This window comes from Mya arenaria, chromosome 15 (genome assembly GCF_026914265.1).
Source record: "Mya arenaria isolate MELC-2E11 chromosome 15, ASM2691426v1".
NCBI lineage: Eukaryota > Metazoa > Mollusca > Bivalvia > Myida > Myidae > Mya > Mya arenaria.
Window position 1 is genome coordinate 17,860,906 of NC_069136.1, and position 12,955 is coordinate 17,873,860.

Below are 12,955 nucleotides of genomic sequence, written 5' to 3' on the forward strand. Positions count from 1 at the left end.
TATTCAATGACCACAAATTGTACCGTACAACCTACTTTATTTATAACAATATACTTTTTTGCACTTCAAATTTTCCAAAACAATTGAAAATAATAATAATAAGAAGTACATTTTCACGTGCCAATATTCGATCAGCGATGGCGATTCAGCTGTACTAGCGATCGACACCCTAATTTGCGCCTTCTCTAGATAACGCCTAATTAATACTGGATCCGGCGCGTCCAGGAAGCCCTTTCCACAAAATCCGAAGAACAAGTGCTAATCAAATTGCGTCTGCGACACTGTCATGAAAGGGTCATCATTTTGACATCAGTTCACGGTTTGTTTTTGAACTTTGTTTGTGTGTGTGTGTTTGTTTTTCATTTTTTATGATTTTTTTGGAGGAGGGGGGGGGGGGGGGGGGTGAAGGTGTCACATTCCCGTGGCATGATGTGCATTGGGTCCCGAGTATACGACTTCAGGGGCGTAGCCAGGCTTTGCTGAATGTTACGCACGAAAGGGGGCGGGTGTGGGAGGGGTAATATCCATCTAGCCGGTTTGGGGTTCGAGTGGCCTCCCCAGGGGAAAATGGGAAATGGAACTACCTTGTTGAGCTCTGAGGTGTATTTAACGGGATTTATAGGTTCGAGGCCGCCGACTTTGTAGTTATCGAATGATTGCTTTACTAGTTTAGGCTCAGTAAGCTATCTACCTCAGAGAAGCAATGCTTACTTTAGCTGATCTTCCTTTTATTTTGGTATCATTTTAGCTTAGCCCTCGTCATTGATGCCATTTTTGGCCATATTTATTTTTTCATTTTTCAAATTGATGTTACGTACAGGCGTAAATGCGTATCGCTGGCTACGCCCCTGGACTTGAATAGAATAAATTTTCACGGAGTCCGGATTTTTGTTCAACCCTGAAAGACTTATACATTGTAACCTTCTCATTATTCGCTATTTTATATTTAACAGGCTTAAAACGTTTAAATAATGATGACGCCACACAAAAGTTTCTTAATTTTCAAAATACATGGAAAACCAGCTCCGTATAGTTTTTCGAAATCCTTGTTTTCATTGGCTTTAGCACCATATTATCATAATTGTATGACGTAATTGCAGTAAGGAAAACCGTACTTTCGTTTTCGCATTTTCTGAAAAAGGTCGACTTGGCAATAGCCTATTGATAAAGTAACATGAACCTTCGCTGAAATGGCGGATGGATTTGGTAGAGATGAGAATTATAGGTGAGTTAAATTATTTCTATCATTTATATTAATATGTATGTCTACAGTACATGGCTAATTATATTCTTCCGGTATTTGCTGTAACACGTATGAGTACTAGAATATAAAAAGTAAACGACCCAAACCAAGGTCGTATCTTGATGTAAGCCAGCGAGATATAAATAATGATCATGGATATTGTATCAATAATGTATAAGACAATTCAAATGATCAATCAATCTATAAAACCATGGTGTGCGTGTGATAGCGAAAATACAACTTTTCATGCAATGAATCCAAACGAGTTTTTAAAAATATTTCAACGTACATAAAAATTACGTGTGATTCATTCAACTATTTATAGCTCAATCTATAAACGAATACTTGAGTGTTATCAATACACATATTCAATTATCTTCCTATATTTTAGGTTGTTGACTAGCGTAAGATATCATTTGATATGGTGCAAATCTATGTGGACTGTTAATATCGTTGTCGTCAGCGGTTACCAAGGGCGTATCGGAAGCATTTTCAATTTTACGCCTGTATACCTTAACTAAGAAGCGAGGTGTCGATTGGGTTGGTTCGCACCCCACTCTGACAAACCAAAATGTTTTTGTATAGTACTTGAATTGTATTTTTTTTTCAATTTCGATATCATAGAGTAAAATAAAGCTTTAAAAAGTTTTTCCAGATGCATTGTCGGGAAAACTTTATTTAATCCCAATAACATGAGCGAGTCGCTTTAAACAAGTTAAGCGATACATGTAAATACGACCCATTAGTCTTCAATCCGTATTGCTGATTTTCAGATTGAAGCACCCCCATTTCGGAGGAATCAAATAGATTTGTTCGTCCGGGCGTACTGGAGTATGCCGAAGTACGCCCTTAATAAAATTGGTCAATTCTGTTTACTTACATTTGAGATCGTCTGGCCTTTTCTTTAATTACATATTTTCCCAAGCCGTTGGTTTATCTTCAGGCCACGGCGTCCAATACGAGCTGGATTGCCTCTCCGACGGAATGACGACGGCGGCGATGCGTGGGATGACGAAGCTGACCTAGAGAGACGCGTGGGAGGGGGACGAGGCGGAGGTGGACGGGGCGGGGGGAGAGGTCAAGGCCGTGGCCGGGGCCGCGGTGGAGGGGCGCCCCGCAGACAACAACTTGACAAGAGGTTCCTGGACAGGCTGGCGGGCCGGGAGCCGGCGGATATACTTCAAACAATTTCTAACCCACAGACGGAACTTAGAGACACCCTGGCTCGCAGTGCCACCGACGACACTTTGATCCCCCTATTGTTGAGGGTTCTTGCAAAGGCGTTCACGTGTAACTCGCAACCGGAGTGCCTTAACAGGGTCCTCATTATCATCAAAGAGGCAAAATTCTTCGACACAGGTAATACAACACCTCACGCCTAGTATGATATCATATGTTCTCCTAGCCAGTGGTTTTATTTGGAATTATTTTAACCGCCTTTGTCTTGAAAATTGGGAAACAAATTTACTTTGGGAAAAAACAGGCCAAAACAGCTAATATAATGGCAAATATACATGTTCTACTTTTTATTCATACACAAAGCAGTGAAAGCCACACACCCCAAAAACATTAAGAACAAGTTATTTAATTTTATTTTAAATCATGGTATGATCGTTGACATTATGGTTTACAGTTTCATATTTTCAGTGGTGTCCTACTTTATGGACATGCAGGGCGAGGAAAGGCCGCACAAACAGCAGGAGTTCCGACGGCCGCTTCGGGACATGGTCACCGTCATGTCGGAGTTCGCTGAGAAAAACCCGTCATCTATTACGGAGATTGTAGGTACGAACAATCAGCATACGTGTAGTTATCACGTATGTTTACTTCATAGATCGCCAAGGTGCCTCCATTTCATTGTAACCGAACCACGTTTGCAAGTTAATATAACTTCCTCAAAACAAACGAATATTGTGTACATATATATTTGAGCGTTTGTTGTCTTTAAGGGCTTCACACTGTGCTGCAAATGGTCATAGATGGATTGCGCGCTACTACTGGCGTCATTGATGACGACATTCTAGAAAACTTCCGGTTACTGACAGAAACAAAGGAGAAAATTCTGCGAAAACGGACCGCTAAAAAGTGCGACTCTTTCCATATTCAGCTTTGTGATACATGTTACAGTTACTGCCCCCACACCCACAGTAATTGAAGTTATAAACGATTCTTTTAGCACCAGTGTATAATAAATTTCAATCATGCGGGTAACTGGTGACTTACTATTTCGTGCCATATTGGCAATGCCAACGTTCAATAACTAGCGTGCAGTAAAAGAGAATATCACGCCTCCAACTTAAATGACGAAAAGTCTGGTCCAGGACCGGTCACGTGGTGACCCCATATTTTTCCATATTGGGTCACCAAATTTATATGTACCAAAATGGCGTCTAATTTCCGATTCGGATGAATAAATGAAACATGTAAACATGTTGTCGACGTGATATATACGTTACGGGGTTAGTAGATAACCCGATATGGGATATACGGGGCGCAGGAAACCATATTCGGGTTCGAGCTTCGTACTAACCCCGTAACTTATAATATCGTTGATATTAATGCGCATGCAAGTTACAGAACTGCTCAATTACCCTTCCGATATAGGAGTTATTGTACAGACGAAAACAAAAGTAAACATGTTCTAACAGGGAACACGAGCGTGTAGACCCCTTTTTCCATTCTCTTTGTAAAAATATATATATATGATGTTCATGCTTTTACCAAAACGACATCGGAGTTCAGTACTATCTGTGCAATATTTATTTTGCCCAAACACACACACACACACACACACACACACACACACAATTGAAATCTACAAATCAATGTGTTGTCACTGCAGGCGGACGGTGACAGAGGAGCGGCAGCGGCAGATAGAGGATACGGGTGAGGAACCACCAAACGACTTCCGCGAAATTGAGATATTTCCCCAGACCGCCGATATGCAGGTAACCCTGGGAAAACAAGCGTGTAAAATGTAGTTACACGATTTAGCGTTTACAATTGTTCATATATACTAATTAATTCTGGCTTAATTTTGCCGACGAAAGCTATTAGCTTATAGAATTACACACGAGTCTGTTTCATTATAAGTTAGAAACCAATATTGGTGTCTTTTTTGAGAGGCCATAAGATAAACAACAAACACTAACAAACACTAATTATTTTTTCTCAGATTTATTCATATGCCTTTTTGATTTGGATCTCTTTCTTGCTTATTTGATTTTTTTTTCTGTCAATTCTTTAATTCAATTCATCAATTAAAGAAACGTGTTTTCATTAAGTATTTTTTTTTCACGAAGACTATGAGTACGCCTCTAGTATTAAACTGTTTAATAAGCGAAGTAGCAAACTTGTTTCCGCATTTATAAGCGTTGCCGGGCTATCCGGTTAGAACAGCACTGACTTGCATGGATAGCACACTCGCTCTTCACAAAGGCGAAAAGGGTTTGATTTCCCACCCAGGCGTATGTGAGTTTTGTTTGTGGTCAACAAGCTGGCAAATTGGGTTTTCCCTGGGTTATCCGGTTTCCCCGTCCCCACAAAAGAGACCTCACATTATTCCACAATCGTAACATCGTGCCAAAACGAGGTTGACTTTGCATAAGTTAATATAACTTTCTTCAAATCTTTGTATAATAAATGTATTGTTTGAACTACGTCCGTTTCCTATGCATGATCATTCATATTTCAACTGAAACCGTAACTCTGCAAGCAATCTTTAAAATCTTGGCTTAAAATGTTGTCTTACATGCTCTTAAGACGTTTGCTGATGACCTCAATTATCTAACACTTCACTGAACCTCTGACACAAAGAGGTACTTTCTTATAACATATTATTTTTTTCAGAAGATAAATCGATTTTCAAAATTGTGTTTAAGAAAGCCTTCACATTTACTAATTTGCGGGTGGTGGGGCCACATATACTCAGAGTGCCAGGGGCCAATTGTGAAAGACTGGATAACTAACCAAAGAATTAACCGGTTTTATACAAAAGGCTACTGATGTTCTAGGAATTATTTCCTCAACAGTAAAAACAATACATAATGTATATTGTAGATATTTTAAAGCTGTCCATTTTGACTTTTTCCAAGAAGGTATTTTCACATTCTGTCAGGGTTGAAATGAAACTTGTAAAGTTGTTTGAGAACTTATTGAAACCAAATACTTGTAATGTGGGACTTATTTGCAACTAAGTTAAACCGAAACTTACTATTCACTTCTATCATTTAAGTATCCACAACTGCATCACCATCGTGGACTTTTTCTTCTTTTCTCATCTGACAGGATGACGATGATCGATATTTGCGAGCCAACAAAGTACGTGGTCGGTACCGCGACGTAGACCACTATCTTGATGTCCAATTCCGATTACTCCGAGAGGACTTCATCGCCCCATTACGTGAAGGGGTAAGCGAGTATATCCAAGCCATGAACGAGAGGGGTAGACAGAGGAAGGGTAAGCGCAATGTGACGATCTATCACAATGTCAGTATTATCTCCCCTGAATGTGGAGACAACGGTTTATGTCACGTGATTCGATTTGACGTCAGCAGAATGGGTCACGTGCGTTGGCAGTCTTCGAAGCGCCTGATTTTTGGATCTCTGCTTAGCTTGTCATCCGACAACTTCAGGACGTTCGTCTTTGCAACGGTGATGAATCGAGACCCGAAATCGCTTGTCAAAGGAATTGTCACTGTTCGCTTTGAATGCAAACAAGCAGAAACTAGAGCTTTGTTTGGACAATTGTTTACAATGGCAGAGACCACAGCTTACTTCGAATCATACAAACATGTTTTGAAAGGTTTGCAGAACATGCGAGAAACGGAGTTGCCATTTCAAAGATACATTGTTGAATGTGAACGCCATGTGCAGCCACCTGCTTATCTTCGGAGGCGAGAAAACACATGCTTTGATCTTCGCCCTCTGGTTGATGAAGGAATCATTCTGAAAGACAACAGCCAGTTGGAAAACATACTTGCTGATGGCGACGAAGACGAGGAGCCAATCACATACACGTTCAGTGAGCATTCACAAGAAGCTGAAGATGTGAAAGTTCTTGATAGAAACAGTTGGCCACCAGCTGATCTCCTTCACCTGGACGAGTCTCAGTTTAAAGCCATCCATACAGCCTTGACACAGGAATTTGTGATCACACAGGGGCCACCCGGAACTGGCAAGACCTATATTGGCCTCAAGATTGTGAAGGCTCTTCTGCACAATAAAGATGCCTGGACTCGGAATCCTGACACTGGTTTGAAAGACAATAGACCCATGTTGATTGTATGTTACACAAACCACGCGCTTGATCAGTTTCTCGAAGGCATTATTTCATTTTACAAAGGAGACGTTGTTCGAGTGGGTTCCAGAAGCAACAGCGAAGTGCTCAAGCCTTACAACCTCCACAACTTTCGACAGAGATTTCGACATGAGAAAAAAATCCCAGTTCAGATTTTCAAAGGACGCCGTGAGGCCAAGTATGAAATGGACTCTGTTACCACACAAATAAGGCAAGTCAGTGCGCAGCTCCAGATTTCCACAACCAACATTATGAACGAAGATTTCTTGCGGCCATACATGGGAGAAGACCATTATCATTTACTGACAATAGGATTTGAAATGATCCTTCAGGTTTATCCCGAAGCAAGACAAGTCTTTCGACAAGGCCATTCTATCATTGTCGAATGGCTAGGAATTGGCAATCTCGCACCAATTGTAGAAATGGAGGCTAATGTTGCAGCAGGGGATATGGTCTTTGACAATAATTTCGAGGACGGAAATGACCTGATTGAAGCTGAAGATGAGCTTGATGCTATTCAAGCGCAGCGACAATTGGATGATAGAGATGAAGACGATGAAGGTGAAGACGGTGATGATGAAATCGATAGAATGATAAACGAGTTTAGGGATTCTGCCCTTACTGGTAAAAATTTGGTTGAACTTAAAGTGAAGGTTGCTGCAACAGCGCATCAGAAATCAGTTGCACTGGATGTAAATGCCCTCGATGAAAAGCCACAGAACACACAAGAAGGTGAATGGAAGACCCAGAAGAAAGAGAGAAAGAAACAAAAGAGAAAACTGCAGATGAATCTGTCAAAAAACGAAGTCATGTCAGAAGAGGACCTTGCTGCTGTCACGGACATTTGGCATATTTCCACAGAGGACAAATGGAAACTGTACAGACTTTGGATCAAGAAGTATCAAGACCACCAGCTTGAGAAAATTAAGGAGAAAGAAGAAGAGTTTGATGCTGCAGCTGCAAGGTATAAAGAGGCACTCATGCAGGAAGACAAGGAGATTATGCGACACTCAACAATTATAGGTATGACCACAACTGGAGCAGCTAGATATCAGCTAGTCTTACAGGAAATTCGATCTCGAATCGTTGTTGTTGAAGAAGCCGCGGAAGTTCTAGAAGCGCACATCATTACAACACTGAGCAGAGGCTGTGAACACTTGATCTTGATTGGTGACCACAAACAGCTAAAACCAAACCCGACAGTTTACAAATTGGCAACAGAATATAAACTGGACGTCTCTTTATTCGAACGCATGATTAACAATGGAATTCAATGTGACTGCCTGGAGCTTCAGCACCGAATGCGACCAGAGATTGCAGAACTGATAAAGCCCATTTATAAAAACTTGCGGAACCATAGTGATGTCCAAAACTACGAACCGATCAGGGGAGTGGCTTCAAACATGTTCTTCATCACTCACAGCGAGCATGAAGCTAATGATGAAGATTTGAGAAGTCATTCAAACGTTCACGAAGCTGAATATATAGTTGAGCTTTGTAGGTACTTGATCAAGCAGGGATACGAAGCACAACAGATCACTGTTCTTACTCTGTATTCCGGTCAGCTGTTTTGCCTCAAAGGTCTTATGCCTAAAAGCGAATTTGAAGGTGTCAAACTCACAGTTGTTGACAACTACCAGGGCGAGGAGAACGATATCGTTCTCTTATCACTAGTAAGAAGCAACAATGATGACTCAATCGGTTTTCTTAAGACGGACAACAGGGTCTGTGTTGCTCTTTCAAGGGCAAAGAAGGGCTTCTATGTCATTGGCAACTTCGAATTGCTACAAAGACGATCAAAACTGTGGAGTGAAATCGTAATTGACATGAAACAGAAAAAGAGATTTGGAGAAGGCCTTTTACTGCAGTGTCAAAATCATCCTGATGAAAAACCATTAGAAGCAAAAATTGCTCGCGACTTTGCTAAAGCTCCCGAGGGAGGATGCAATAAACGATGCGGGCAGCGGCTTGACTGTGGACATCTTTGTGAACGATTCTGTCATCCTCTTGATCAGGATCATAAGGGAGAAACAAGCAGATGTAGAAAACGTTGCAATAAGATTATATGCGGCAACAAACACAAGTGCCCACTACGATGTGGCCAGAAGTGTGAGTCTTGTAAAGAGGAAGTGGAGAAAATAATACCAAGATGTGGGCACGTTCAGAAAGTGCAATGTTCTATCCCTCCAGCCGACTTCACGTGTCTAAAAGCTTGTCAATCTATATTGCCTTGTGGACATAAATGCCAGTCGAAGTGCGGCATGGCGCATACACAGGACTGCGGGATAAAAGTCGAGAAGACATGGCCATGCGGCCATAAAGCGCAGATAAAATGTCACCAGGAAGATACAGCCATTTGCCCTGCTGCATGTGATGGAGCTTTGAGCTGTGACCACCGATGTCGAGGAACATGTGGGCAGTGCTTTCAAGGCAGATTGCACGTTCCATGTCAGAATGAGTGTATGAGAATTTTGGTATGCGGACATGAATGCCAGGACAGATGTAGCCAATGCCCACCCTGTAAAAGACCTTGTGAGAACCAATGCCAACATAGTAAATGCCCTCGGAGATGTGGCGAATTATGTGCACCGTGTAGAGAACCATGTACATGGAGATGTGAACACTATAAATGTACGAACATCTGCAGTGAGCCATGCGATCGCCCTCCGTGTGACAAAGCATGCAGGAAACGACTAGCCTGTGGTCACCCCTGCATTGGGCTATGTGGGGAACCATGCCCGACGGACTGTAGGGTTTGCGATAAGCAGAAAGTTACCGAAATTTTTTTCGGAGATGAAGACGAAGAAGACGCTAGGTTTGTTTTACTTCAAGACTGTAGAATGCGTTGTATTTTCGAAGTGAATGGGATGGATACATACATGGAAACAAAAGTCGATGAAAAGGGAGAAATAAAACTGAAGGATTGTCCAAAATGCCGCACTCCGATAAGAAGAACAGTTCGGTACAGGTCGACCATCAATCAAACACTAACGGATATTGAACAAGTTAAAAGTCGTGTCCTTGTAAATAAAACAAGATTGCGAAAGCTAAGAGAAGACATAAGGCAAACGTTGGAGGAGATTGAAGACGAGCGAAATAAATTGATTTTAAGGAGAAGAATGGAAAAAGCTTACGACGAGCAAGCAGAAAATGCATTGGCCGCTCTTTTGAATCAGTCGCGCTTTTTGTCACAAATTGGCAAGCAAAAGTCAAACTGGGCGAAACTGAAAGGACTGGCTTACAAAGGCGAACGAGAGAAGGCTTTCCTACACATAGGACGGGTGGTGGACTGGATAATGTCAGAACGATCGCTTATGACTGCACAGGAGACGGAAGATGCAGAACTAGAGTTTGATCGTTTACGGGCGCAGTTGAAACTTCTGATGTTTCAAATGCGTGCAAATGAAAAACGTATTCAGTTAGATAATACATTGAAAGCAAAGATTCGTGACGCCGAAAAGACCTTAAACGGAACCGACAAATTTAAAGGTGATGTAAAGGCCAAAGTTGAGGACTGTTTAAGGGCTTTACAGAACATAATACCAACAACAGAGCTTGGGATTTCAGAAGAAGAGAGGATAATGATTGTAAAAGCAATGGAGCTCCAAAAAGGACACTGGTTTAAATGTCGAAAAGGTATGGAAATATCATTTTAAAACTAACACTGATATAACTTGGAATTGTTATTAATAGAGTATGCTGATTAAATTCGAAATATTGCACATTTTATTAAATGAATTTCAACGTACCATTGGTATTTCAAAATAGCTTGTTAGATTCTCTAATGTACTTGTAAATGTCGTGTCTTACTCCAAGTACACTAATGGTCACATAAATGTTGACTGCATTAAGCATTATTTTTAACATTCATGAAGGTAACCAAGTTATAACGGTTGAAATAATAACCGTGGTTTTGTAGGTCACGTGTATGCCATAGGTGACTGTGGGGGCGCTACGATGGAGAGTCGCTGTCCCGAGTGTAATTCCCGGATAGGTGGTGCCGACCATCGCCTTCGGGCGGACAACGTTCTGGCGACGGAAATGGATGGGGCCGACCACGCTGCCTGGTCTGAACAAGCCAATATGGTGAACTATGGGTTTGATGCCAGATTTTAAGATGTTCTGGATAAAGTGAAATATTTGGTTTATGAAAGCGTTTACTCGCTGAACCTTAAGAGGCAGTACTTCGAATGTTTTGAACGATACGATAAATATTGAATGGCTGCTTTTAAAGAAAAGTATAAATGAGTGTATACGAATACATGTTTGTATGTACATTATACATACATGTACTGCTTTTATGGTGTTTTTTTTTACATTTGATTATGAATCATATTTTATGTGTAATATATTTAATGTACTAAAATGCCATAGTTACATGCACATGTTAAATGACTGAAATATTGTGCTTGATATGTGTACATCCCGTTTTAGCTTCTAATATCTGCCTTTTACATGTTAAAGACCTTTCCGTTACCCTATTTGTTGTTATTTTATTTGTCTAGGAAAAATGTAGAACATTTGTATGCAATTGAACTATAACATAGACATTACATAACACATGCGAAGTTATGGCATTATGTTCGTTTAAATTATCTTAGTTGGCTTTAATATATATACATATTTTTATTAATGAAAATTGCTGTATTAGGGTTGTCTTTAAATAGGGATTAAATAAATTATTTAAATACTGATTGAATTGAAAATTCAAAAATAATTACTACATCAGTATTTACCATGATCCTTTTTTCAGGAAAATTTGAAAATGTCATGGCTGAACATACAAAATTAAAACTTTGTTTAGACAGTTGAAAAAGAGTTATTTTATTTGTATATTTATAACTAATTAATACGGTTTATATAATTGATATGATTAATATAATATTTAACATTGAAATGATATTCATCAATAATGAAATATATGTTTACTTATCTATTTTACACAACATTAAATTGGATGATAGCAAGACAAACCAATGATTTTTTTTCTGCTAGGTAATGAATGCGTTAATTATCTTATTAAATTGAATAAATTGTAAAGTATGATATATTAGAAATGTTATCAGTGTACGTAAACATATATGTATAATTCATTGTAAGCAGTAAACGGTTCTTTTGATGGTAGATACCTATCATTTGGGTATATTTTGTTTTGATTTCGCGGATTTTGTTCGGTTTCTAATTTGATTGGACAGTTAGTTAAGTCATTTTAATAAAATTTATCGAGTAAAATTATTTCAATATTCGGAAATATTTGGTTAATTGTTGTTTTTTAGTGTAACGCATGTTTTAAGTATATGCTTTATTTTATGCCTGTTTATAATGCATTGTTTAATATAAAAAATGCAGATCCATATATTGAAACTGTAATCTGTTGCGCGATCTTATTTGTTTGATTCTTTTCTCCCTAAGAAATCTGCACATGTATACTGACTTTCTGTATTGTGCACATAATAGAGATTTTGCGAATTTTGTCTAGTTTTTAATCTCATTAATAATGTTTTAATAACATCTTTTTAAATCATTTTGATTACAATTAGCAAGTAACTATTTTCAGTATATAGAAATATTCAGTTAATTACGGTTATTTTTTTCAGTCAATGACATGCTTTATTTGTATGCTTATTTTATGCCTGTTTATAATGACTTTATTGTTTTTTGTTGTTGTTCTTTAAAAGTTGGAGATATATATACCTGTACTGAAACTTTTATTTATCTTTATTTGTTTGATTTTTTTCTCCCAATAAAACTATATGTACATGCATACTTATATTGTGAGCGCAATGTTATTATCATTTGTCCACTAGGATGAGAGAGGTTTTCAAGTGGACAAGATGCCCGCCTGACAAGAGTTCGTTTTGACCTTAGCGCGGTCACTTAGTCGATGTAGTTCGTTTAAATCAGATATTTGACTTCAACATGATTAATCCGATTGTTCCAAACATTAATATGAACTAAATACCATAAAAACTTCACGTCGGTTGATTTCCATCATTTAGATATTGTGTACAGTTTGTGTTAAGTAAGTTTGATACAGATTCATCAGAATGAAGCAAACCATGGTATAGATAATAGCCCAACATCCAACCATGGTGATAAAATGGTCTACGTTTGCTTTCGTTTCGTTGACGGTTTTTAATAATAATGTTCGATCCCCGGCCTGGGCGCATGTGAGTTTGGTTTGTAATCACCAGCCGAAAGAGTTGGTTGCCTCTGGACATTCCGATTTCGCCATAAAACACAAGACCACATTCTCGCGTAACATCGTGCCAACACGAGTGATTAATATAATGTTGTTATAAATATTTTTCGCAATCGTAGTAAAATAAGTTTAAACTAAAAACAATGTAAACAGAATAGTGTCTCTCTGGCCTTGTAAGAATGCCCTTGGATTAGAAAAGCAGAAACATAAT

The 12,955-nt window shown here is 39.2% G+C and overlaps 1 protein-coding gene across 1 annotated transcript; it reads left to right on the plus strand.

Moving 5' to 3' along the window:
* The first annotated feature begins 1,097 nt into the window (after positions 1 to 1,097).
* On the plus strand, positions 1,098 to 12,308 carry LOC128220795 (NFX1-type zinc finger-containing protein 1-like). The gene is made up of 7 exons (XM_052929342.1): positions 1,098 to 1,225; positions 2,187 to 2,602; positions 2,891 to 3,028; positions 3,193 to 3,328; positions 4,086 to 4,191; positions 5,531 to 10,178; positions 10,462 to 12,308. Exons 1-7 carry the CDS (start codon positions 1,191 to 1,193, stop codon positions 10,656 to 10,658), a joined length of 5,676 nt encoding a protein of 1,891 aa, XP_052785302.1. The 5' UTR covers positions 1,098 to 1,190; the 3' UTR covers positions 10,659 to 12,308.
* The last annotated feature ends 647 nt before the right edge of the window (positions 12,309 to 12,955 follow it).